This window comes from Pangasianodon hypophthalmus, chromosome 29 (genome assembly GCF_027358585.1).
Source record: "Pangasianodon hypophthalmus isolate fPanHyp1 chromosome 29, fPanHyp1.pri, whole genome shotgun sequence".
NCBI lineage: Eukaryota > Metazoa > Chordata > Actinopteri > Siluriformes > Pangasiidae > Pangasianodon > Pangasianodon hypophthalmus.
In genome coordinates, this window is record NC_069738.1 from 13,224,408 (window position 1) to 13,252,229 (window position 27,822).

General features: G+C 40.4%; 1 protein-coding gene across 4 annotated transcripts in view; it reads right to left on the reverse strand.

Annotated features, from left to right (window-relative positions):
- Positions 1-669: 669 nt before the first annotated feature.
- The window catches only part of kmt2ba (lysine (K)-specific methyltransferase 2Ba), a 39,468-nt gene continuing 12,315 nt past the window's right edge, over positions 670-27,822 (reverse strand). For 3 of the 4 annotated variants that reach the window (XM_053231373.1, XM_053231374.1, XM_053231372.1), the window contains 32 exons: positions 27,657-27,813; positions 26,560-26,758; positions 25,527-25,576; positions 24,815-25,066; positions 22,568-22,662; positions 20,865-21,236; positions 19,463-19,576; positions 18,965-19,111; positions 18,717-18,809; positions 17,283-17,400; positions 16,717-16,830; positions 14,504-14,691; positions 13,592-13,693; positions 13,324-13,434; positions 13,078-13,154; positions 12,388-12,515; positions 11,991-12,070; positions 11,409-11,543; positions 11,116-11,274; positions 10,910-11,021; positions 10,657-10,735; positions 10,249-10,409; positions 9,241-9,396; positions 6,621-9,147; positions 6,419-6,538; positions 6,218-6,336; positions 5,994-6,128; positions 5,610-5,862; positions 3,555-3,662; positions 3,286-3,369; positions 2,969-3,098; positions 670-2,837 (listed from right to left, as the gene is read on the reverse strand). In XM_053231373.1, coding sequence (XP_053087348.1) covers positions 2,562-2,837; positions 2,969-3,098; positions 3,286-3,369; positions 3,555-3,662; positions 5,610-5,862; positions 5,994-6,128; positions 6,218-6,336; positions 6,419-6,538; positions 6,621-9,147; positions 9,241-9,396; positions 10,249-10,409; positions 10,657-10,735; positions 10,910-11,021; positions 11,116-11,274; positions 11,409-11,543; positions 11,991-12,070; positions 12,388-12,515; positions 13,078-13,154; positions 13,324-13,434; positions 13,592-13,693; positions 14,504-14,691; positions 16,717-16,830; positions 17,283-17,400; positions 18,717-18,809; positions 18,965-19,111; positions 19,463-19,576; positions 20,865-21,236; positions 22,568-22,662; positions 24,815-25,066; positions 25,527-25,576; positions 26,560-26,758; positions 27,657-27,813 — 6,951 coding nt within the window. In that variant the 3' untranslated portion in view covers positions 670-2,561. The remainder of the gene's footprint in view (positions 2,838-2,968; positions 3,099-3,285; positions 3,370-3,554; positions 3,663-5,609; positions 5,863-5,993; positions 6,129-6,217; positions 6,337-6,418; positions 6,539-6,620; positions 9,148-9,240; positions 9,397-10,248; positions 10,410-10,656; positions 10,736-10,909; positions 11,022-11,115; positions 11,275-11,408; positions 11,544-11,990; positions 12,071-12,387; positions 12,516-13,077; positions 13,155-13,323; positions 13,435-13,591; positions 13,694-14,503; positions 14,692-16,716; positions 16,831-17,282; positions 17,401-18,716; positions 18,810-18,964; positions 19,112-19,462; positions 19,577-20,864; positions 21,237-22,567; positions 22,663-24,814; positions 25,067-25,526; positions 25,577-26,559; positions 26,759-27,656; positions 27,814-27,822) is intronic. The other variant, XM_053231375.1, reaches the window with a different exon arrangement.

Below are 27,822 nucleotides of genomic sequence, written 5' to 3' on the forward strand. Positions count from 1 at the left end.
CAGCCTTCACTGTTCATTGTGGCTTGTGGAAAGTTGTCCCACTTAAGTGGCTGCCTGAGGAACACACTGATTCACAGGACACAAATAGAGAACACTAATGCATAACAGAATAGCTAGAGTTTTGATTTTGCTATACTGATTAATTAGCATTTCATACTGTACTTCAAACACTGCTAGTAAACATAATTTTAGCAAAGATGAATCACAGCCTAACAAAAACTGGGCTCACATGGAAAATACGTGAGATGTTTCTACGCTGAAATCTTCAAGTAACAGCAATGAAATCATGGATATTATATTTATACAGAAGTCATGTTCAATTAGGAGAAAAACAAATTGTATTCCACTGCATGACTGCTTTATGATTTCAAATCCTTAAATATATATAAGTCATGTAAGGTGAACCCAACATTTAATCATTTTACTGGCTAATTACTCTGCTATGATTCGGGGGAAATGTGTTTTCCAGATGACAGATCTCCATGGCATTGGCACGCTAGCTAGCCAACTAAGCTTTACATTTACAGTTGAATTAATACAAACTGTTTTCATAATATGAATGTTTCTTAATAGGTCTAGACAGCAAGCAGATGATGTTGGCATGAACTGCTATTTCCAGCAAGTGTTCATTTCTACTAGATTCTTAAAAAGAAACAACTTGTCCAAGTATTTGCATTCAAATCTACACCTCTGGGTGGCAAATTTTATTTTACAAGCTGCACAAATATAAAACATTCATGTAATAAGTTCATTTAAAAAAAAAAAAGGTAAATAGTTTTTGTTTAAAGCAGGACTTTATTACATTTAGAACATTATAAATAAAAAAGTGCATAAAAAAAAAAACATTTCAAATTTTTGTACAACTATATACAAAGATTGCCATTGTGCCAAATAACGTGGAAGCAGTTCCTCAAGCTAAATTAAGGACTCAATCCTTAGTCTTCATATTGAGAAAACAAAACATTCTGTACACAAATACAAGTAGGGACCTGAAGCCTGTTGAAAGCAAAAAAAAAAAAAAAAAAACCTGCAGTCACATTGCATACATTTAATGCTAGTGTAGAACATGGTAGCAAAGGTTTATGCTCCTGTTCACGGTGTTTCACTAGCCATCACTGGTCATTAGCCACTGAGGTAGAAGACTTTCAAAGTCCCTGGTATTACTTACAGAAGAGAGAATTTATTAAAGGAATCATTCATAGCTATAAGAAGGATGGTTCTCTCTTCAGGTTACGTGTTTGACCTGTTAAGGAACAGCTGTATGCTCTCACTTGTCTTCTAAGTCTGCTGTGATTGTGCTGGTTACAGCTGGAAGATTTCACAGCTTATGCTATAAATGTTTCGACGTCCTGGGGGTAAACTCTCCAAAAAGCACAATGAAAAATGTATAAAAACTAGGTATTCATTTAAAAATTTAAAATAACGTTTCCAGTGTAGACCACTGAACACCTTCCATTTCTATACACCCCGTTTTCTTACAGTTCAAAATAGGGGTAAAAAATAATCTGTACAAGCATGTGACAGTAGGAAGCTGCAGTAAGTCGTACGACTCGAGCTGGCTAGATCTCACACAACTCAGGCGCAGTAAATGACAACGGAGTCAAAGATATGTGAAAAAAAAAAAATGCAGTGAAAATTACCTTCATTAAAAACGTTAACTCAACCATGTGTTCAGTGGAAATGAGTTCTAATAATCCAGCTACTCTCTGATAAAATACAGAGCCACAATGATAAGGTGCCAGTGGTGGATTCTCCAGGTATTATGGAGAGCTTCAAACTCAGTAGCAAGAACACATTTAAAAGCTAAAATACTGTTTGTTTTATTCTACAGCCCTGGTGTAATGAGGTCCAGCGCTATGGATGTGAGCACTCATTAACGGGACATACACAAGGTATCGATGTTCAACGTGTTTAAAAAGGAAAGTCATTTGCTCTGGATTTTCCAGCAAAAATAAAATATGGCCATAGAGATACAAAGGGAACTTTTCTGGACGAAAAAATGGAAACTGAAAACTCAACCGCCTCCATGTTAAGCAAATGCCGCACACATTAGACGCACACTAGCTAGCTCTCCTTTATCACTTCAGAATCACCAGCTGAAGAGGGTGAAAGCTGGCATGTGTTTCCTCCAAGGCAAGTGAGGCCAGCTACCATCTCTCTTCTCACGCTACATCACAGCACAGCTGAACACACACATTTAGGAAAGCACTAGACGCCCACTTCGATATACACGAGGTCACATACACCCAAGGTTGGTCAGTGATGCTCTGACTGACAGGGATGCTCCTTTTCCCATCCAGACAGCACGGCCATTTTTGATCTCTTGGCTTCCCCCATAACAGATGGCTGTGGCATTGTCATATTCGAGCTTTCCTGTTGCGTCACTCAGGAGCCCAGATCGAAGAAAATGTCTTACCTGGACTAAAACTGTCCTAAAGTTGGAACAGATTTCTAACATGAATAATCTAATACATTTTTCTGTTTCCTCCATCTATTCATTTCTTCCCATCTGGCCCATGCGCAGTTGTTACAGATCCCTCTCATTCAGAGTAGTAATTCTCCTAGTTGAGAAAGCGTCTACATCGCCTAGCACCACAGTTACAGTGCAGCTTGTTGCTGGCATCTTCGATCGGGAATTTGTAGTCATAAGTGAGCTCCTCCCCACGGTAGATCTTCCTCAGTGCAAATATGACAATGTGCTTCTGGCCTTCCACATTAATAACCCTCGAGTAACAGTTCGGCTCACACGAGTGGTTAATAAAACGTGCTGCGTTGCCGTGCATGGTGGCATCCACTACATCGAAGTCATCGATGCGAAACATGTAGCAGCCGATGCCCTAGACAGAGCGACAGAGAGCGAGACAGAAACATAAAGGGATGACGTTGAAGTGTGAGGAGCAGAAAAAGACAAGAGCATAAACTTTTCAGATTGACTCTGAAATGCCTCGATATCGTCCATCTTACATACCTTACTGCTGTAATAGTTCTCCCGCTTGTCAGTCAGGACTGAACGAATGACATTACCAGCGTACTCGATCACCATCTCTCCAGCTTCTATGTTGCGTTTGCAGAAAAGGCCACGCCCATGAATAGCAGATCTACCAAAAAAAAAAATCATTTTAACCCATATGAGCGCACATAATCTTCAGGTACTCACAGCAATATCAGAGGCATGATTGTGCAGCTTAACATCAATTTAAATTTCATCACACACATGCGTTCTACAACCTCTTTCACAGGGAACTGAGAAAAACCTGCATTACAGATGCAATCTGGCTGCTTTACCTATAAACCCCAACAGCTTCTTTAGAGGTTTTCTCTAGATGTCTGAACCTCATTGCCATTGGTAACTCCATGCTGGTGGCACGTCTAAAATATTTTGGAATTGAAAGAGAGGGAAAAAAAAAAAAAAAAGTTATCTTCACAAACATCAGAGGCATATTCCATTCACACATTCACACAAAGGGAGGCCGTTTATTCCATCCGTAAGATATATACAGATAATGTTCCAGAAAGAAAAAAATAAAATAAAAAATGTACAGTTACAAACTGACCTGCTGCATTTGAGCTTGACATCATCCTCATCTTCATCACACGGCCTGCTCTCAGGAAGCTGCCGGTGTTGGGAGGCCAAGAAGTTAAACATGTCAAAAGTGTTTTTCCTGCAGGATGGGAAACAAGTATTCTTCGTTATGGACATATGAGACACTGAGCTCAATGTAGTGCAAGAGAGAAGAAGGAGCAGGGAAAAATCTGTAGTCCCGACATGTACACCAATACACGGTGTACCAGCAAATACCACCCAATGCACTGTGTAACAACAAAGTACTTATATTTAAATGTTATCAAAATTAAACGTGTTTTATATTTTTAAATAAACATAACGTCAGAACATCTACTCTTAAAATATTAACTAGGTCACTAGTAGTCAGTAGGCCTATGATTTTGGTCGCAGTAAATTACTGGGATGTAGCAGTTGACATTTTGTCATTACTACACCACCATTAGGGAAATACAATACGCAAGCCGGTCAGTGGCATTACATTCCTTGGATATTTTTTTCATAAGTTAAATTCTCATTCCCAATTTATACATCCCAGCCTGCTTCCATCATTTCATTCTCAAAATATAGAGCTTTTCACATGACAGGTGACAAATACTCTACCTTCCTGTGTGAAAGATCCAAATTTGCCCACTTAGCATAGCTTTTCATACAGTAGTATTTAATAAAAAAAATAAATAAAACATCTCCAGTATAGTAACTATAGGTGCCAAACTACCCACGCTAAGCACAGCTAGAGCTGGTCCAAAAACAGCATGCCTAAATGAAAAATGTTTGACATTTAAACTGTTCACCACCTTTTGTATTCAGCAAAATATGAACATATCTATGCTGACGAAGTTATTTACTGAAGTAACTAGTAGCCTAATCAAAATTCATAGCCTTGCTAGTAGGTGCTGAAATTAGAGCAAACTCAAATGCTGACTAGTCGTATTAGACTCTTGACAGATTTTAAAAAACAAGTCCAACTCGGCGTCCACGGGGATGCCTCCTCCTCCACCACCACCAAGTCTAGCCCATTTGACCTTGCTGTGATCTTGACCCTGTTTGGATCAATTCCAAAATCTAATCAGTTCATCTGCTGGTTTCGATGATAATTCTGTATAAATCCTGCAAACGTTCAACCACTCATTCTTGAGATATACCGCTGACAAGAATCTCGGACAGACGCACGGATGGACGCACTGATGGCAAAAATCTTAAGATAGCCGGAAAATAAACCTTGATTCCATGAACATGATCATGCAAGTAACATATCTTTATGCCAAACATGAAGGAAGCTATTGAAGAAAAACTGTTTCAGAAGAGTTGACCTTGCTGTGACCTTGACCCTGTTTGGATCAATTCCAAAACCTAATCAGTTCCTCTTCTGGTTACGATGATAATTCCATGCAAATTCTACAAACATTCAATGTTTGTTCTTGAGATTTCGTGCTTAAGAGTATCTCGGATAGACGCACAAACGGGTGCACTGACAGCCCGAAAATGTAATGCCTCCAAAATGAGTGTTTGGTTAAAAATTTGCTATCCGAAGTTAGAGAACTATCTTGCAAAAGTTCAACCTGCAGGCAGGCGGCCGTGTGCTTGTCTCGATTTTTTGCGCTTGCCACAGCGAGAGTGAAAATTTCTCATCACTATAGCAGATGTGCTAGTGCTGCCCTAGTTATAAAATTAATTTTTATTTGCCAGTGTATATACACACACACACACACACACACACACCAGTCATATCAGTACATCCACAGCCACACCCCTAACACCCCTAACATCCACAGCCACACCCCGAACATCACTGCACAGACCACACTCACTTGGCTTGGTGGTCATTGATCTTTGTTAGAAACCTTTTGTGATAACATGAACATCGCTATTGTTCAACTGCCTAATTGTATGGTTCATTATTTTTGCAGTTTGCTTGAAAAAAATATAAATAAAAGTCACCCTTTAGCCTACTGACAAGTTTAGTGGCCTTGCAACACTGTTCAAATATCTTATATAAAATATATTAATATAATGATAAAAAATGAATTCTTTTACTGGTTTATACCTTGTATAGACTTCGGCACGAGCACAGCCACTAGGGTTTATCGGTAGCTCTTCCTCAGCTTTTTCTTGTTGGTGGAACCGGAATCGGTGGTTGTAGCACTGCGAGGCCCCCTGCAGCTGCTCCAGCAAGAACAGCACAGCATCGTGAAGGACACCCAGGACCCTGGCACCACTCATTCTGCCCAGTGGCAGCTGCTCAAGTCTGTAGCCTGTCCGTGCCTCTTGGACGCCATCCACTACTGCCTTCCAAGCCACTAAAGCAGTCGAGAAAGGAGAAAATGGAGGTATAAATACTCTTCTGATGCCAAATACGAATGAAATTCTTTACAGTAGAATATTTGTTTTTTATTTATGGCATCACGGCACTGCAGAATAAGTTTTTTACCCTCTATGCTATCTGCCTCCACACTGAAGCCATCATCACTAGTAATTTTGAACAACAGGTGAGGCTTATCCTGACTGGAACACCCATCTTGCTCGTTCTTAAATGGTGATGAAGAATCCTCATCTGAACTCCATCCTTAGATGAAAGGGGGAAAAAAAAAGGTTTCACCATTCAGGAATACTCAAATAAAAAATCATTACAATACAAAGTTGTTTCAGCAATACCTGAACAGGGGCCCCAGTCGGACAAGTCACTGTTTCTGGAGCTGACCCATACATGATTTTTGTCATGGTTGCTTTCGCTTTCCTGCAGTTCACAGGGTTCACATTCCTTTGGAATACTTCTATAAAAAGCAAACGGATTGAAGTGAGTCTAAAGACTTTAACTGTAGTACTTGTAAAAGTGCATATAATTTAATAGCGAACCTTTCGATTTCAAGTTCTTTGGCTTCGTTACTCTTTGGTTCACAAAGATTTTCAACTTCTGGCTGGTTAAAATGCAGCACCTCCTTAATGGATGGGGCTTTAATGCGGACTCCAAGTGATCTACAGTTGAGGAAGGACATTATGATTTGTATGTTTTCAACACAAAAGCACATGTTTAATTCCTGGTAACAGTCTGACTAACCTGTTTAGCTCATCCTGAGAGCTAAGAACTGTTGGCTCTGTGGAGGTGGTCTTGCATTGTTTTACAACAGTTCGTTCTGATACTGACGACACCCTCTTGACCCTGACCTGAGGCCTCGAATGGGACAGAATGTTGGGCTTAGTTTGCCGATGCAATCCTGTGAATTGTTTAACCACATCAGTAGACTCAGGAGACTGTAGCTTATTAAGGTATGGGTGGACCTGGAAGTGGGATGGGCTCAGCGCATGGGGGTTTGTCATGTCCCTGTGGCTTGCCATGGCTCTCTCAATTATTGCCTGTGCATCCTCCCCTTGGATCCTTTCTAACACTGGTGTACTTGGCACTGACACATTCTTTAGCTTTACACCACTGGTTCCTCTCATAGGTATACTGCCGCTGCTCATCTGCACTGCTGAAGATTTCTGAGGTAGTCTCCTGATCAAAACTTTAGTTGAGGGTGCTGCACCATTGGTATATGATACTACATGTGTGGTTGGACCTTGGCTGGGGCTTGTTTGTGGTACTGGGGTCACCAGGACTCTGGGAACGGCTCTGTGAACGAGGTTATGACTGTGGATGATCTTAGCAATCTGGCTAATCTGGCTGTAAGAAGGTGAACTAGCACTAGGTATCTGGTAACTATTGGTCTGTGGGTCTTTTATTAAAATTTGACCAGAGCGGTTGACAAGCAAAACTTGAGGGCTAGACAATGCACCAGTCACACTTGTTTTTGTAGAGGTAGGAAGGCGGATGGCAAGAGGTCGGCCCTTTGTTGCATCCTTGAGCTGAGAGTCCGGACCATTAATTACAACTGGAGAGGAAGTGACCACGTGGTTTCTTTGTGGAAAAACTGAGAGAGCAGGTAACGTGGAAACATTGTTAACAGATAAAGACATAGGCAAGGACGTGACAGTAGGTACAGCCATATTGACTACTCTGTGATGTGTAACAGGCTGTGGGATAATAAAACTTCTATGTGGGGCTGGACCAGAAGTGATAATTCTCACTTTTCCAACACTGCTCATAGGAGGTGGTTCTGACAAGGCAATCTGCTCTGGATCTTTCTCAAGGCTGCCCAACGCTGAGGAGTCACATATATTCACCAAGCTTCCATCTTGAGCAGAGACAAAATCATCACTAGCCGGATCCAGCACCACCTCGTTCAAGTGATCCAGTGGCGCACTGTCCATTAGAATGTCCTCATGTCCGGCAAGTAGATCACTGCTTGTGTCAAACATGGGAGGCGATAACACCACATCTTGTACATCTGCCTCAGGTGTCAGCTGCATCTCTTGCACCATTAAATCCTTCACAGACGTACCTTCTTGTGGTGCGAATACCTCAGCAACAGAGTCAACAATCATGTCACCACTCTTCTGTAAGAATGCCGATCCCTGAAATTTCTCCAAGATATTTGGCTCATCGTCCATATGTACAGATTCTGTCACAAAGGACTCAGCTTTGCCAGTGCACACTAGCCTGCTTCCAGAGTGTCCTCCCACAGAAGCAGTGCCCTTTGATGTGTCCTGACTATGATAACTATTCCCTACATCCTGAGTATTGTCCTCTCCACTGGCTTCACCTGCATCACTTTCTGAATTGTTGTCCGCTCCATCCAGCTGAGAGATCGATTGCGAGGTAGGAAGGAGCGTTAACCCTGTCTGTGCAGAATCGCAGACTACTACTGTGCGAGAGAAATTAAAGTAATGGTCAGAGCCTTCATTAGTTGACTCTTGCTCCAGTTGCTCTTCAGCTGCTGAAAGGCCAGAAAAATCTTTTATTCTGGAGCTGTATCTACTGGCACCTGCGCCTGAAACTAGATTTTCATCGACCAAGCCGTTTCCTTCAGTCAGTAACCCCTGTCCCTGCTCTGCCACTTCTGCTCCACTGCCATGCTGACCAAAGTGCAAGGCCACGTTCTCATTTAGCAAGGCCTCATCGAATTCAAGTTTTTCATTCAACACAGAGGCAACGGCTACATCTGTGTCAGTATCAAACTGTGTAGAGAGCAATTCTTGGTCTGACGACAGTGGCATTGTGTCACCATCGTTCATAACTGCAATCATGGAGATGCGTTCCTCTGGCATTCCAGCAGCATCTTCAGGCTCTAAAGAGGCAGAGAAATCCTGAGGTACTTCTGCGGACTCTTGTGGTGTTACCTTTAAGTGCTGCTGAATCTTTGGAGAGTGACATGGTGACAAGACGAAAGTTGAAGGGGGACTCGCAACTGCACCTTGCCGGGGGGAGTATGCCGAAGTAGCACCAGAAGGGGAGGAAGGAGGGCGGCCCCTGCGGCGAGGTGACAGAGAGCTCAAGGGGTTTTCATGAGAGCCAAGTGGAGAGACAGGCGAGCTAAATGGGAGCGATCTGGGGTGAAGACCAGCTCCTGTGCACAATTTCACTGGCCCGGAGGGGGATGTATGGGGAGGTGAGGCATTCCGGCTGCGTAAGGAAAGCCTTCTTGACCGACGTGTCTCATCAAGATCACTGATGGTCAGGATGTGATGGGAAGAGGAAACTGCAGTCCCTATGGATGGGGAAACATGCACATATATATAAAAAATGTATACATATAACAAAAAGCATTTTATTTTACTGTTAGCTTGGGAGGAAAACACACCTGGTGAGGGCAATGGTCTGAATGTCCCACCAGCTGGTCTCCTGTTGTGAGGGTGCCCAGTAGTTTTAGATCCTGTTCCTGAGTCCAGTTTGGAGTTGGGAGACGGGGTGCTGGGAGTGAGCTTCATGGCAAGATCTGCCTCTGTGGTGTCCATATCTAAGAAACAAATAATTAAATAAGTCTTTGAAGGTTTTCAGTTATCTAGGTCATAGTCGGTGTCGCAGTAGCATCAAGTCTTGTTGAATAGACTTGCATTCAGCTCATGATGACATTTCACCACTCATCCAAGAAATGTTCCTGAAGAGTAGTAAAATAGGGCGTCTATATCAAACTGCAAACCGAGTCCTGAACTTCTTTATTAATTCTTTACAGTGCAGTATCATCGAAGTCGTTTTAACTGTTTTCGCAGTAATCACTAGCACCATTCGGTCAAACTGAACAAACACTTTCACCAAGACTTTCTACTGGGTGACAATGCTGACCAATTTTCGTAAAGAAAGAACAAGACAGAGAAGGGTTTTCTACATATATTTTGCCTACATCTCAATATACTCTACTCTCATAATCTAACATAACCAACTCTAGAATACAGCAGAACAGACTAGAACAAAAACATAGAATACATTTCCTTTTTATGAGTACCAATACGACAGACCATTTTTCAGTGTCCCATTTATACCAGGCAGTTTATCATTTGAGAGTGTGAAGAATTAATATAACAAGCACCAGTAATACAAGCACCAGTGGAAAGGAATAAGCTGGTGTTTCATCCAGAGGACCTGCTTATTTGATTCACAAGTTGGAAAAGCTTTACCAAATATAGAGAGGCAATGCTACTGTAGTTACGTCCCTATAAATCAACACTAATCATCATGCATGGCAGATGAACATAAACTAAAATACAACTATTTGCCCCAATTAGTTTTTTAATTTACATTTATCCCTTAAATTAGTTCAGTTTCATAACAAAAACTTATAGATAGGATGTGAAGCTTAGAATAATCTCACCTTCATGTTGTTTTGGGCTGTGTGCAATAGTGCAGTTCTCTTCCTGGTTTCGCGCTAGATGTGGCGTTTTCCGTGGTGATGATGGCTGTATATCAGTCACTCTGCAGGTGTACTTGCATGGCTTTCGTGGGTCGACTGTGCTCCAGTACCACCGAGTGCACCTAAAAACGACACCAATGACCTTCTGAAAAATACTGCTAGTTGTCAAGACATTTCTAGCACCAAGTTAAAAGAATGGTGCAACAGTCTTTCTTAGATAATCACTTTAAAATGAAAAATGGGTTAAACTTTATAAATGTATGGAAATGGGTAATGTATAAACCATAGGTATTGTATCTTATTAACCTACATGTTAGCTCTTGTAAAAATGTTAAAGCAATATAATAAATGTTATAATATATTACTTACTGGTAACCCACAGGATACAATTTTCCTGCATTTGCAGATAACTCTGTCAGCACACCCAATCTGTGTATCTTCAAAGAGCCTATTATGGAAATAAAAAAAAGCTAAATAAAGTTATGATATGTGCGGGTAGCTCGGAAAAATCTATTCGATGCACTTAAGCTGCTACTAAAACTGGTTTATTGGCCCAGTGACTACTGTATTCACATCAGGGGAACTGGTATATGATTTTTCAGTTTCCTATTGATTTACATACCAATCATTACATTAATGGACTCTGGTTCCAAGCCTGTTAGAAACTTCCTTCGAAGGTTAATGCCTTCAAAATCTACATAGACTCGTCTGAGAACCTCAAATCCATTCATCACCTATAAAAGAGGAAATCATTATTTTAATTCACAGAACGTAAGAGTGTGGGTTATGAAGAAACGTAAAGAAACGTAATTTTGCTCAACACGAAACCTTGTTGCTGACGAGGTCACGGTGTTTGTAACAGTAGACCTTCTTATCGCTCTGAAAGACACAATGGCTGGCACGAGCACACATGAAGTGGTAATTACTCTGACAGGAAGAGAGACAGCAGCCCACTGTCGCCCCAGCCTGGCTACACCGCTCACAACGCTACAGAGAAACGAGAGAAAGTGTTTCTAGTCTCAACCACCGATGACAATGCACTGATCCACCTACAGTTGCCTTTGGTCCTGAATGCAAACCAGTTAACAGGAAAGGCAACTTCGAAATGAATTTGTACTTACCATGAAACGTCCTCTGGCCACAGCGCTGTGCACATGCAACAACGCACCCCTGACCTCTTGCACCTCCGCTGACCAGATGCAACAGTTTACATGAGCCCACTCATTTTGGCCCAGGTACAGCAGCCTGCCTGCGTCCTGTAAACACAGTTATCAGACAGCTGCATACAGAAGGTATGTAATAATATATATAAAAATGCCTTCGCTGTTTTAGGCCCTAAACTCTGGAATAGCTTACCAGTTCATGTTAGATCTGCTCCTACTTTACAGGTTTTTAAATCTCTACTCAAAACACATTACTTCTCCATCGCTTTCAATGTCCCTTGATGTTTCATCTCTGTTTTTGACTTGATGGCAATCCTGGTTTTATTTCTTAAATTTTGTTATATTTTAAAATAGAGTTGTTGATGTAATTTGGTTTTTAGCTGTGATTTTATTTATTAACTTTATGTTTTATTTACTACTTATTTTATTTGATGCTGTAAAGCACATTGGTCAGCTGCTGCTGCTGTTGTAAATGGTGCTATATAAATAAATTAAACTTGAAACCTGAACTTAAAAATAATAATAATATGAATAACTTACAGTGGGTTTGGCATCACCCTGCTGCTGACAGAGAGAACAGTGTCTTTCATCTACACCACATCGGCTTATGCTCTGAGGCTCTGTAATTCAGTGGGACACAAATACAAGGCATTATGGACATAATTCAGACATCGAACGCTCTATAACAATCTTATGAACGAAGAGGCCTTTATTCTAGCCAAGCAGGAGCCACACCTGATTTCCCCTGTTTAATAAATTGACCTTGACCTTCAAATTATTGTTTTCTGTGTCTCCACTGCAGCTGGGAAGAAAACCTGCAGTCACAAAGGCCCTTTGTGCATAGCACTGGGCCTGAAGCTAATTTTGTGTAATTTAGTCATTAAAACAAACCAACGAAGCTTAAAGCAGTCTACCACAACAGACCACCGACTTTCACCTTTTCCTTGTGCTTTTAAATGAAGGTTCTCTTCGTTCTCGTTTGCTGTAGCATGGTCGTGCTCCTCCAACCACTGAGCGTAACTGTGCTCTTCAGATGGTGGGATTATTGCCTCTGGGAGCATACCACTGTGAAACAAAAGGGAACATTTTCAGCAAAAATTAAATAAATGAAAGAACTTGACTAGTACTTCCTATTCCTGTTGGACTCGAGTCCATTTAATGCTTAGACCCTAAGCGTATTATGAGTTTTTTAATACTTTTAATTACATTTACTTATCGCTACAGAACTATCTAACGTCTAACTTAAACATGGCTTCATTTTGTAATATTCTCTCTAATTGCTTGAGGGGAAATTTGAATTGTATGTAATAGTTACTTTATGTAATCATTTAGCCCAGTTTCATGAAGGGTGCCAATACTTCTGTAGCTGACTGTATGCATTCATCCTTTTTTTTATAAATAAACATTATATTGCAATCTCTTAATCTGGGCCCTTGGGTTAAGTTGTTTCAGGAGAATCCACTCAAAATCTTTATCCAGTGTACTTGTATGTACTATAAAAGAATTTTTGATTAATCAGACATTAATTTGTCTCTTTTCAGTTGTAAATGTTCTGTAACAGCAATAACTCCTGTTTATAACAAGTGGCATATCAGTTTATTTTTAATACACAGGAAGAAATAAATACCTTGGGAATTCTTTCATTACAGGCTTCCATGCTTTAGGGTCCTGACTGTTGAACCAAGTAAAAGTTTGCTCCAGTAACTGAAAAACAATAAATATACATGTTTATTAGAAAGCAATTTACTGACCAAAGTATTTCATGATAATTAGTCATGACTGACTATCACACAAGGCTTTACGGAAAAGAGCTTTAAGTTATAATAACAGCATGCAATCTGATTTAAAGAAATATTTGTATAATTTGGTTTACTTTTATATATAAAGCTCTGGCTTGGGCAGTGGGCCTCTGTTCCTCTGGAAGTGATTCTTCTTGCTCTAGCTGCTTTACCAGTACAGTCACCACATCCTCATGAAACGCTTTCTGTTCAGACAAAATACAAGCATTTAAACACATTAAATAAAACCATCAAAATTGCATGCGGCTCATTAACTTGCAGAAGCAGTGTTCTGGTGTCAGTCAATGGCTAGTGACTAAGATTAAGATTAATGTTAAGATTAGTGAAGTTTAATGGACTCACCAATGAAGTATACAAGCCTTCTTCAAGCTTCCTCTCCACAGCATGAAGATCACAAACCACCTTCCTACTCTTTATACTGTCAGCATCAGAACAGGCTTCACACTGGTTCAGATATCACAAACGCACATGGAAACAATTCAGCTTCACAATTCAACATGCCTTAAGGCAGGCTTTCCAAAACTTTTTGGGCAAACGACCACAAAGCGGCAACGCGAGCACTGTTGCTCACACACTCGCCTGATTCATCTGCAGGATTAAATGTGGCATCCACTAGATGGCACATCAGAGCCAAATCATTCCTGTCCATCAGGTTTCCAAACCAAACTGTCAAATGTTTTGTGATTTCATGCATAGAGACATTAAACACACTAACAAGTGCTTTCTCTCTTCAAACCGCTTAAAAACTTCCGCCGTCATCGTGACTGTTGTGATGAGCTGCGTCTCAAATCGAAAACTCCGACCTTACATTCAAAAGTACTTAATAATCTAGAAAAATCCTGAAGACTGTTACACAAAACAGACCTTTAGGTCTATGTGAAGGATGCATGAGGCCACATTAACTGTAATAGGAAAAGCTAGTAAGCGTTATTACTCAATAATGGTGTAAAAGAGTACACAAGTTTGCGATTTGAGAAAGACTAATAGTACGTACGCAACTCCCAGTAACATTTCAAAATATTAGCACACAAAATCCCTCTTTGTTTCTAATATTACATTTGTAAAATAAATGAATAAAACAAAAGAGGAGATTGTGAGTTTCTTTTACAACCCCATTTGTAAATCAAGCCCCTACTTTGGAAACCCCTGCCTTAAGCTCATATGGATAGAGAAAGAGTGAGACGTCAAAAGAAAGAATTTGTATCCTTAAATAAAGACATATAAAGATAAAAAAAAAAAATTTGAGAACCTTACCTCTGAGCACTTCTGGAGGTGATGGGTGGTCAGGGAGCTCATCAACCCATTCATGATCTTTTCCAGACCGTTGCGCAGCACACTCTGCACCACCTCCTGCCAGCCACTAGGGAAGTTTTTACTGCAGGCTGCGCAGGAGAACACCAAACTTTTCCCCCGCAACCTCTTCAGAATCTCATGCAAGTCATCTGATGGAGAAGAGAAGCATGGATGAAAAAGATATATATATTTTTTTTAAAATGTTGAAACGCAGAGAACATAGGTCTTCTCCATAATTTTGATATTTAAATGTCTGTAAGAGTAAATGAACAGATCTTTGGTTAACTGCTTAAAGGGGAAGAAGAAGGGGATCGGGAGATGGGGGATTTTAATGCGGCAATCAAATACAATTTTTCCACTGCAATTTCATCCTGTCTGTAGCAGCGCACGTGTTTGTGTGTTTCACAGACGCTTTATAGAGAAATAATGAACGTAACTGTAATGCCAGCTGAATAGTTCAGCCTGGGAAATCTTAAATGCTCACTCTCACCTCAGTGGGAAACGAGTGAAAGCTCAAGCACAGATGTTCGCATGAATTATTTGCATGTTTAGGGCCGCTTTAATGATTGTGAGCTGCACTTGCTTTCATTGTTCATCCTCTCACCTGACGTTTGGAAACACTACTACTTACGCTTCCTCATTTCAGTAACACGGGAGCGCACAGTTCCTTCACTGGTTCTAAAACATCGCATGCTGAGGGACTTTCTGCCGTAAAGCGCTGCTAGAATGGCTTTCATGTTCTAAGCCGGAAAACGAACACACACCTAATGCACACCTAAATTAAATGCCTAATTTTGTATCCATCAAAATGAAGGACGACCTTCAGAATTTTCCATCAATACATTTAAAATTCATAAATGACAGCAAATTCTCATCTAATGCAACTCCTTATCACGGTGTGTGATCGGACGGTTTCCTTTCCGCTGACACATTAAAATGCATTCCTGCTTTTTTTATTGCCTCAGCACACCGCTTTTCCTCGCAGCCACTCTCTCTTTCAACTTATAATGACACAGCAATAAATTCTGACAATGTAAGAGATTTTATACTATAGTACAATTGTATATAGTATGAATGTATCTCTGGGATTTTAGTCTGATCTGAATCTATCAAGTCAGTCATTTTTATGGACTGCGCACACACGTGTCTGGAAAGATTGCGCCGTATTTTACCTTCTATAAAATAACCAGTTGAAATAATCCGAGGCAATATACCCTGTCTAAAAGGATGTGATGGTAAAGATGGAGTTATAGCCTGTGGGAAAAGAAATTTCACATTTTTTCCTCCCCCAGTATAACGACACTCCAGGAAGACTCATCAGTTTTTGGGGCTTATTATTTAGCAAATTCAAATTATTGAGTTTTTAGTACAGGTATGACCTACAACTTGCACGGCCAAGTGCTTACAATAAAAGATATATTGTATTAAAATGGGGTCTGTGTAGTTCATACAGTAGATATGTAATTAAAAATTTATTTTTTGTTTTGTGAGATTGCTTAACCGGCATACATGATCATAAATTACTACAGACATTCTCCAGCTACATCACGCAACAAACACATGTCTGGAAGTTGCACCACACACAAAGACCAACAAATAGGGGATTTGAAATTTTTGTTTGCTTTTGTTTTATATATATATATATATATATATATACATACAGAAGGATGTGCAAAGAGATTTCTGTACAAAGATTTCGTAATAAATATTTCCACCAGCTTGTGGGGCTTTTTTTTTAACAGCCAATTACCACCGCGATAACCATGTTATTTTTAAACTGGGTATCACATTGTGGAAATTTCAACCCCTAAGTGACTGATTTTTAAATATATTATCTCTCTTTTGTCCCCCAAGCCTCTTTTCTGACCCCCTGCTCCTGTCCATACGAGAGTAAACACCACCTGAGTCTTTGCAGAGAGCAAAAGAGAGTCCATACGAGAGCAAAAGGTCCCAAGACTTTCCAAGTCCTGAATATATATATATAGAGTATATAGAGTTTCTTTTTCATATTTGATTATAGGGCATAATGTTCAGCCATCTACTGATCTCAGATGTGAATACTTGTGGCTCAAATGATGCCTCAGTTAGAAGGCATTCGAATAATTGGCTTAGTGAGGTTACTGAAAGTGCAAGCATTTTTCCAGACACACACACACACACACACACACACTAACCTGTTAGTCCCTCACACTTGGGATGCACCCAGTGGGCACATCGAGCACACTGCATCATCTTCATGTCAAATTCATGCTCAGGATAGCACTTGAGACACACTGTGCAGAAGTTTCCTGCAAAATTGTGAAATAAAACTCGAAAGGATTAACACAGTGTTACCAAAACACGAAAGACTACATTAGAAAGAAAAAAAAAACATGCACTTATTCAAAATAGAAATGTTACATGCTGCCAAATAATCACTTTACATAATGTTTACACATACAGTATGCCTATGCGCATTTTTACCATAAACTCTCATAATACTGCAGATTTTGCTCTATGACTTTCGTAGAACAGAAGCAAAAATGACATGCATGAATTTTATTATTAACATTCCTCCTGCTTTATTGCTCATTTTCTTGACTTAATTTGTTGCTGATCATATTTCCCCTTGACATCAGCAGCAATATCCAGCAACTTGTGGAAGCTGTGGTGGCTTTTGATGCAAAAAACAAAAACCCAATGTCAAGATCAACTAACTAGCAGTTGTAGTATCTTTATTTATACATTGTTAAAGCAGTACCTTGTTTGTGGAGGTTACTGCAGTCAGGGCAGAGATCCAGCTCATGATTCCAAGCCGCTCCCCAGGATTTCCCTGGTGTCACCCCACAGCTTTTGCACCGAATACACAACATACACACCTACACAAACGATTCACATTCACAAGAAATAAATTACATGTGTTATTATACACACTCACCATCCACTTTATTAGGAACACCTGTACGCCTGCTTGTTTATGCAGTTATCCACTCAGCCAATCGTGTGAGAGCAGCGCGATGCATAAAATCATGAAGATACAAGTCAAGAGCTTCAGTTCATTTGTTTTTTTACACCATTCTGTGCAAACTCTGACTGCTGTGTGTGAAAATCCCACGAGATCAACAGTTTCTGAAATACTCAAACCAGCCCATCAGGTTCATGGTTAAAGTCACAGAGATCACACTTCATTCTGATGTTTGATGTGAACATTACCTGAAGCTCTTGACCTGTATCTGCATGATTCTTTGCACTGTGCTGCCACATGACTGACTGATTAGATAACTGCATAAAAGTGCACAGGTGTTCCTAATAAAGTGGACAGTGAGTGTATATCTCACTCTGTCTAACAGCTAAGCAGCAGATGTGAGTAACAAATAATAAATGATAAACGGTGTGGTTGAAATCTCAAATCTGATTGGTTAGAAGGTGTGGACTCATTTTATATAGCAGTTCCTTCCGGGTGTAACATGAACGATTAGGTTTATATTAATGCGCTCGTTCTAATATGTTATTTTTACAGCAACAGCTCATAGACAGGGCTTTGTACAGTAGACACTCCTCACAATCTGAGGCTAATAATAAACAGATTTAAAAAAAAAAAACAAAGAAAAACCTAGAATCGTTGATGTGCTTTGAAGTTTTTTTTTGTTAGGAGACATTTATGTAGAATTTAAGAAAGGAGAGTCAGGTGGCAGCGCTGTGTAACAGTCCCGGTGCTCTATAAAGTCTCCCAACACGGGAAAGTCTTCAGGATGGAAGGATCTGCGCTTTACAGTTTCTCTGTAAAATCACAATGTGTTTTTTTTGTCTTTTTAACTTCAAATATGAGAAAAAAAAATGAGAGGCTGGTCTGTTTGAGCACGTCTGTTTCTCATTGCTACAATGCAAGTGATAACAGCACTCAACATTTAATGTAATTATAAACCCTTAAAGCATGACCTGTCATTCATTAATAAATTAAAAATTTGCAAATCGCTGTGGTGGAAGCAGAATAACACACTTCGGACCATGCTGTTAAACGAAAAGAATACGCTAAGGTGGTAACGCTTTGCATCGAGGAATATCACATCACCTCAGCGTGTATTATTTTTGTATATGAGCATGGTCTGTTATGTTATTTTTATTTATTTATTTATTTATTTATTTTTTACAGGAAGCTGGTGCACACATGCACTGCAGAAGAGCTGCAACTTACCCAAGGTGTGCTGCACTTTCCGGGTTTGGGATATGTGGGCCCGAGGCATGATGGGTGGTAGCAGTAAAAGCACCTTCTGCACTGTAAAACCGGCTACAGGAGAGAAACAAACAAGACTGAAGTACAAAGTGCACCTATTCATATTCAAATACAAAGTAAATACCAAGTAACAGCTAATGGCTTTTCACCCTGGTCACATGCAGAGAGGAATAAAATCAGCATTCAGTAACATCAAGTGGTGTTTGTACCTTTCCCTGTTTGCCCTTACGACCACAGACGTGGCAGAATTTGCAGCGCCTACAACACCAGTTCTGCAGATTTTCATTCTGTGGACGATCATCTACTGGAAGGCAGAAGCGGTGGAAGGGCTCACAGCACATCTGACAAAATATCATCTGAAAGACAAGATAAGTCTCAGAGTTGAGCTTTAACGTCTCACATACATTCACGCTGATCTTCAAGACGATCAAAAGCATTTTTCCAGACGCATTATAAAATAAACACGCAGTTTAAGAGTTTTTAAAGCAATTAAAGCCTTTAAACACATCATCAATGAACCAATTGTGTTTTCAAAAGCTTTTAAGTGAACAGTAAAAAAAATTCAATGAAATTTCCATCACTGCAAACTAAACCTGGAAGAAAACAGGCTCAATAAAAACCATACAAGGAATAAAAAGGATCAACTGACTAGGTATTGTTAAAAAACTTTAAGGTGAACAATATGCGCTACAGTTATACACCCTTACGTTGTGGTGGCCTTTACTAGCACACAGCAGACACACACACTCCGCTGTGATTGGAAGAGACGTGAGGATACTCAGCCCCCCCATCGCCCAGACGTTCTGAATGTTGCAGTCCTCCTGAAGAAAAAAAAAAAAAAAAAAAGTAAACACATAGCAAGTGTGATACTTAAAGTCTTATCAGAACTGTAATGGTTCGCTGCATCCAAGGTAAATCACCACTGACTGCATACATGAGCGGACATTGTAACAGGAATTGGTTGGCTGCAGTACAATTTTTACAACTTCGTGAACATGACCGAACCCACACTCACATTTGTCGTGTTACGGTGTTCTGTCGTTTTTACAAAGTTCAGCTGACCCTGATGTCTCCCCCAATTTTTCCTTATGATAAATGCATTTTATAGGAGTCATTTTGTGATAAATAAAAGGCCGTGGTCGATGAGATGATTGACAGTTTTGGATGACAGATGAGTCTCATGAATGCGAGCTCCTCAGAGAAGAGCTCTGTGCGTTTTTTCCCGGTTATGTTCCTCATTTTGATGTCTAAGCTAGCGCACTGTACTGATAACTAGCAAACCTGTGTGATTGAACAAAGTGATGACATTAACCAAGGCAGCTAACACTTTATTGACTGTATGCCCTTTGCTAACACTCAAAGTAGCTTGATAAGTTTAGCCTTATCTCCTTTTTAAACAAACTCCACAGACAGAACGAGTGAAGCATAAAAGATCACTTCTCCGCTCAGAGGAACAACTTACTGCAGGTGTCAGAGCGAGATGATCATCATGGAGAGGCTGTGCTGAGTGTAAATGCTGACTGATGTTTACCTTAATATTTTCAGTTGGTCCATTACATTAGCTACTTATACTTACTTTGATTAAAATGATGGATTGGATCATGTCAGCTAGCTGGCAAATAGTAGCTCAGTAAAATCATTATTTGACTACAGTTTAGCATTTTATGTATTAATTAATAACGCTTTCAGCTTCTCAAAAGTAGCTTTCCGTATCACCTAACAAAATAATCAAATATCCCGCCCACAAAGATCTCCAAGATGTGTCATTAGGAGGAGGTTTACCTGGTATTTAAACCAGGGAAGAAACTAATAAGTATGTCGACAACAAATGCATCTACTGTTGATCCTTTTTAAACTTAAAATGAAGCAAACTGGACATTGATTAAAAATATGACATCAGACTAACATCACTAAATTAATGGAGAGAATGAGAAATACTTATTTAATTACTACAGGCTAATATTAGAGTCTATAGAATGGTAACAATAATTCTGCAACATACATTATGTTAGAAAAAGAAAAAAAGAAAAAAGAAAAAAAGAAAAACACAGTCCTCATCACTTGCATCACAGACTACTTCATGTCTCACGCTAAGGTTGAAACACTGACCTTAAAGTCTACCCGGATTTTGTGCGCTGGCTCCTGTGCCTGTCGTTCCCGGTGTGCGAAGCCTTTGGCCAGCGTGGCCAGGACGCTGGGTGGCGTGTGCTCCATTGAGCTCTGGGAATGAGGAAGACAGGGGTCAGTAAGGGGTTGCTGCAGAGCTCCCTCCTTCACAACCCGCGTTTCTCTATCCGCCTCCTCTTCTTGTGCTTTTTTGTCATCAGGCTGGGAAGGTACAGCCACCGAAGACACCTCAGCAGCTCGCACCATGCTAAGTGGTAGTCTATGCAGCCGCAGCTGGAACTTCAGCCTGAGCTTTACAGATGGACTTCCTGGTGCTGAGCGCTCCAGCGCCTGTGAGGCAGGGCAACTCTGGAGCTGGGAGAGTGGGAGAGCGAGGGGGGAAAGGAGGTGGGGAGCATTATAGCAGGACTGCATCATGACAACTGCAGCAAAGAAGAGCAGCCAAGGAAGAGGAGGAGGAGGAGGAGGAGCAGCAGGAGGAAGGAGGAGATGACGACTAGTACCCTCTCAAAAGACAAGAAAGAAGCACAGAAGGGTACAGGAGTGGTGCTGTTCACAATACATAACCCAAGGAATGAAAGATTACATTATACACTCAGGGTTATTATACTGTAGCTGTGGAAAAAAGGGGGAAACATTATTGGATGTTTAGTTGAAACACAAAATGTGAAAACCAACAACTCAATTTATCAACTGGGGCAGGACACTTACAATAAAATAATCCATAAATCCACTATATGGCCATAGTTCTGAAGACACCTGACCAATCACACCCACACATGCATGTTATAATAAGCTCCACTCTTCTGGGAAGGCTTTCCACTAGATTTTGGAGCATGGCTGTGGGGATTTGTGTTCATTCAGCCATAAGAGCATTAGTGAGATCAGGCGCTGATGTTGGTGAGGAGGTCTGGGGTTCAGTCGGTGTTCCAGTTCATCCCACAGATGTTCAGTGGGGTTGAGATCAGGGCTCTGTGCAGGACACTCGAGTTCTTCCACTCCAACCTTCACACACCGTGTCTTCATGGAGCTCGCTTTGTGCACAGGGGCATTGTCATGCTGGAACAGGTTTGGTCTCTTGGTTGCAGTGAAGAGAAACTGTAAGACTACAGCACACAAAGACATTCTATACAGTTGTGTACTCCCACCTCTGTAGCAACACTCTGTGGTGGTGCTGGTCAGGTGTCCACATACTTTTGGCCATATAATGTATATTCAGGTTGGCGTTCTCTCATATGTTCACTTTGAGATTGAGCTAATAAACCACAATGGTTTTTCACAACCCTTTTACCAAGTGTGTCAATAACTTGGGAGCTGAGTGTAACAAGCTGAATGTAAAAACTCAAGAGGATAATCGATTATAAAAATAAGAGAGAAACTTCAGACTCAAATCACTGCATAATTCTGGTACTAGAGCAGAGACTAATGCAAAAGAAACATAAAGGCAGACTTTCAAACTGTTTCCAGACCTGTAACTTTCTGACATTACTGAAAAGTGTCCCAATTAAAACCAATTAAAATTTAGACCAAAGGCTTTTTCCAGTCCCAAGGCAGATGAGCTGTTAGTAGAAATGAAAAACTTTACAATATTCATTCTTACGGACCTTCGGATCTGTATTAAAATGTATGATGTAAAGGTGTAATAAAATAAAACATTATTAAAACACATTTCACTATAGAAATACCTTATTAATTCGTCGCCGACCCCACAGTCCTCTCGGCAGGCCAGGCCTTCGTGGTTTCACTGCCTCATCTTCCACATCAGGATGTGTAACAGTATCTATTGGACAAGAAAACAAACAAGCGTTAAACACAGTATTAAGCAAATGACGCATTATATTTTACTCAACAGCTTCAATGTATTAAACATTTATCTTTCTGGAGAGAGCTCCGATAAAAATTTGATAGTATTTGAACTAACCTGCCACAGAAAACATGCTCTGGCATAGACATGTCCAACACACACTAGTACCATTTCACCATGTGATGTATTTGTGCTATAAACTTTACAGCCAAAAGTATGTGGACACCTAACCATCACACCTATATGAGGTTGCTGTACATCCCATTCCAAAACCATGGACATTTACATATATAGAGTAGCCCCCTTTTGCAGCTGTAACAGTTTCCACTCTTCTGGGAAGGCTTTCCACTAGATTTTGGAGTACATATGTGGGAATTTGTGCTCATTCAGTCAAAAGAGCTTTAGTGAGCTCAGGCGCTGATGTTGGGCGAGAAGGCCTGATTTGCAATCAACGTTCCAGTTCATCCCAAGGGAGGTCAGGGCTCCATGCAGGTCACTGGAGTTCCTCCACATCAAACTCGTCAACCATGTCTTTATGGAGCTGGCTTTGTGCACAGGGGCATTGTCATGCTGGAACAGGAAAGGTTTTTCCTCAAACTGTCTCTGTCTAAAATGTCTTGTAGCATCAACATTAACATTACCCTTCACTGGAACTAAGGGACCCAAATCCTGAAAACCAGCCCCAGACCATTATCCCTCCTCCACCACACTGTACTGTTGGCACTATGCAGTCCGGTAGATAGCGTTCTCCTGGCATCCATCAGCCTGCCAGATAGTGAAGCGTGATTCATCACTCCAGAGATCACGTTTCCACGAGTCCAGAGTCCAGTGACGGCGTTCGTTACACCACTCCAGCCCACCCTTGGCGATGCGTGCAGTGATCTTCGGCTTGTGTTCAGCTGCTTGGGCATGAAAACCTGTTTCATGCTGCACAGTTCTTGTGTTGATGTTGATCCAGAGGAGGAGAATAGTTTTTTTACACTCTACGTGCTTCAGCTCTGTGAGTTTGCGTGGTCTATCGCTTCATGGATGAACTGTTGTGTCCTCTAGAAGCTTCCATTTCACAATAAATCACTTACAGTGGACCGGGGCAGATCTAGCAGGGCAGAAATTTCACTAACTGACTTGTGGCAAAGGTGGCATCCCATGACACGTTTAAAGTCACTGAGCTCTTCAGTACGAGACATTCTACTGCCAGTGTGTGTCTATGGAGGCTGCATGGCTATGTGCTTCATTTTATACACCTGTTAGCAATGGGTGTGGCTGAAACACCTGAACACAATCATAAGGAGCGGTTTCCACATACTTTTGGCCATATAGTGTACTTTAAAGTTTAAATTGGTCCCCATTTTTAAGTTTTTACACCTAGCTTCCTGTGCGTCACTCAATGCCACCACTGCAGGCCTACAAACTCGCTGTGCCTTGTGAGCCTTATTATGTAGAAAACCAACAGAACCACACAATGGAGTCACATTTTAGCATAAAATAAGCTACAGAACTGTTTTTATTTTGCCAGAAAAAAAAAAAATCAAATCCATTTAAGGATTCTGAATTGATTTGGTGGTTACATGGCCATTAGCAGATGTGATGGAGGGATCCCAGATCTCTCACAGACAGCCCTGAACTAACACTGAGGTAAAGACCTGTAGAGTTAACTAAAGCAAAGAGTCCACATATTAATCTTAGAAAAGGGAGGCTATGCAAAATAAATTCTGGGATACAAAAAAATAAATATATATATAAATAATTCTAAAAATAATATTTTCCCTGGTAGCAAAAGGTATATAATAAATGTTACATAATTGTGTCACATATCGGAGCACAGAAATATTTTATAAATACAACAATTTTATCTAAAACTCTTGCTCATGTTATAATTGCAAATACTAATAATTTCATAAGGAACTGATTGTGACATTTAGTGGAATTTCACCTCCAATCAATAGAAGCACCAAAATGGCACCAACCCTGGACATGTGTGTCTTACAATCTAGCAGAGATAATATAGTGATGGAAAAATGAACACAGATACATAGAGAAAAAAAAAAAAACAGCAGGATCTGCCCAGGTATGGCTATTCTAGTTTGTAAGTCTGGCTTTCAATAATGAAACAGTACTGAATTCATACCATTAGCCTTAATACTTGGCTCACTACTGCTCTGTTCCTTTGCTACGTCTTCACCAGAAGCCTCTGTGTCGGTCGAGTCGGACTCTAGCAAGTCGCTGAAGCATCGACGTGTAACCTGGCGCCTAGGCTGCCTCCGGATGGAGCTTAGCGCATTAGTGCTTAGCGCATCTCCCGTGCCATCTCCCTCGCCCTCTTCCTCTCCGCCACTGTACGCAGTGGCTTGGGCGTACATAGCCCGTCGCTTCATCTGAACTGCGAAAAAACAGAATAGGTCAAATAAAAGGTCAAATAAAAGGTCAAATAAAAGGTCAAACAGGGGGCAGGGGAGTCAAAGCTTTACCAACATGATTACGTTACAATTCAGTAATGTCAAAAACAAGCCAATAATAAAATGCAAAGAACTTTTCAAACTACGGACATTTTTGTAAATCAGAAACGATTTCAGCAATATTTTCTAATATCTTCTAATACTAAAGACAATATCATTTAGCCTGATAATTCAAAAATCTAATAAAATCTAATATCACCACAACATATGTCCACTAGTATAGTATTCAATATGTTGGGGCACAGAGCTCCAAGAGATAATAAATGTATAGATTATCTCAAGCTAGTTTTGCTGCAGGGAAACTAGTTAAAATGAAAAGTTTTTCAGGTTGTCCCACTTCTCCAACAGTTCTTAGGAGTACCATGTAATTTTAAACAGCCATACCTTTCATTCGTCTCATTTTGTTTTCTTCAATCCTTAAGCACTTCCTGTAGCTGTAGAGAACATAACAGATTAGCTTTAAAGTTTTACTTCTTTTTAAAGAAAGTCAGCTTCAATGTAAACACTGTTTTAGCAACGGAGCAATAACTCAACAACTCCTCTCTCTAAGTGCTGGGACTTTCATATGTAACGCATATGCAATACACGTTCAATTCATGTGCAGTAAGGGACTTTCACGTGCAATACAAATTTAGGTATATATATTTATAAAATAGGTATATATTTATATAAGGGTTTCCAAGCTTTGGGTCTTACAATCCTACTAAAGTTCGTAATTCTAACTCAAACAATAACGACAACCTTCATACAGCACTTTTTAAAATGTCTGAAGCATGAGAAAAAGGTTTGGGAAAGTGCTTTACATAGAATTATTCAATAGAGCTTTAAATAATTTAAATAATACAATTGAAACTGTTCAAGATATCAATATGAAAACAGTAAGCAAGCAAAATTGAGTGTATTTTAAAATATATATATAAGTTGGAAAAAATAAACAAATGTTACAAAATTATTTACAAAATGAAAAGCTAGACAAGTCTGGTTAGTCAGATCATCATGAGCTCTGCCTCGCCACTCGAGTCAATTTTGACCAACATGTTTCCATTTGTTGATCTGATGGATCTTTCTAGAACAATGAATACACTGCGGTAGAGTGCAGCAAGACCACGAAGGCACGTAAAAATCAGTAGACAACGCAGTTGTTTGAGAGCAGGTGTAATATGACACCTCATTCTGGCACGTGTCCAGAAAAACCAGCAATAGATTTGACACAAAGTACATTTAGTTTGCAACTTTCTCACTAGCAGGAGCTGAGAGAGTGTCACACACCTTGTATATATTTCTAAATTGATCAAATGCTGTTTTTGGTTCTTAAAGCTGAGGTCACTATAGAAACTAAATCCCAGGATTTTGACACAACAGACAAACTCTGTGTCATTTCAGGCATCTAAGCTGCTGGGAGCTCGTTTCCACTTACATGCAGCTCTGACGTTTCTTATTGGGTCCTCCATATTTTGGTTTATCCAGACAGAAGACACAGGTCCCACAGTCCTCTTCCCGACAACAGCCCTTGCAGTTAAAGCAGCGTCTCTGTCGCAGCCCGAAAGCTTTCTGTTTGTACACTGGCCTTTGTTCAACAGAGCCGGTGCTTTCTGGTTCTGAGTGAGAACCGAGATCTTGAGGGAGAAAAAAACAAGAGTAGCTTAAATCGACGAAATAAATTTATGCTGCAAGCATACTGTCTCAACATTAACTTTTTCAGCAGCTTGTGCTACAGCTACTGTGAGATCGGACCAGATGAGCTAGCCTTCACTCCCTATGCACATCAGTGAGCCTTGGGTGCCCATGACCCTGTCGCCGGTTCACCGGTTGTCCTTCGTTGGACCACTTTTGGTAGGTACTAACCACTGCATACCGGGAACACCAGACAAGACCTGCTGTTTTGGAGATGCTCTGACAGCGTCATCTAACCATCACAACTAAGTCCTTGTCAAAGTCACTTAGATCCTTTTGCTTGCTCATTTTTCCAGCTTTCAACACATCAACTTCGAGAACTGACTGTTCGCTTGCTGCCTAATATATCCCACCCCTTGACAAGTGCCATTGTAAAGAGATTATCAAATGTTATTCACTTCACCTGTCAGTGGTTTTAATGTTATGGCTGATCGGTGTACATTTAATCTAAACCAGGGCACTACAAAATAAGCTAACATGGCTAGCAAGAGTCTTCTATCTGACGGCCTGAGCATGGACGTCTCCTTACGAGGCATACGCGGTATCTTTTTTGCGTCTCCCTAGCCCACATTTTCAGATCAGTCACATTTTCAGCTTCTCAGAAGTAGCTTTCCATATTACCTAACAAAATAATCAAATATCCCACCCACTAACATCTCCTAGATGTGTCCTTAGGAGCAGGTTTACCTGGTATTTAAACCAGGTAAGAAACTAGTAAGGATGTCGCCAACAAATGCATCTACTGTTGGTCCTTTTTAAACTTAAAATGAAGCAAACTGCACATTGATTAAAAATATGATATCAGACTACTTTAATGGAGAGAATGAGAAATTTGTGTACCCTCTGTGTCCTGTGAAGGTGCAATGCCTTCTCTCTCGTGTAAAGGCAGAGCACTGAGTCTGGGGATGTCTTCCGGTACCATGGCACGAGGCTGCCCAAGTGCCACTGCCGCTGCCCGACACACGTGCTTTATGCGTGGACCTCCAACCGGCAGTCCCTAAAGACA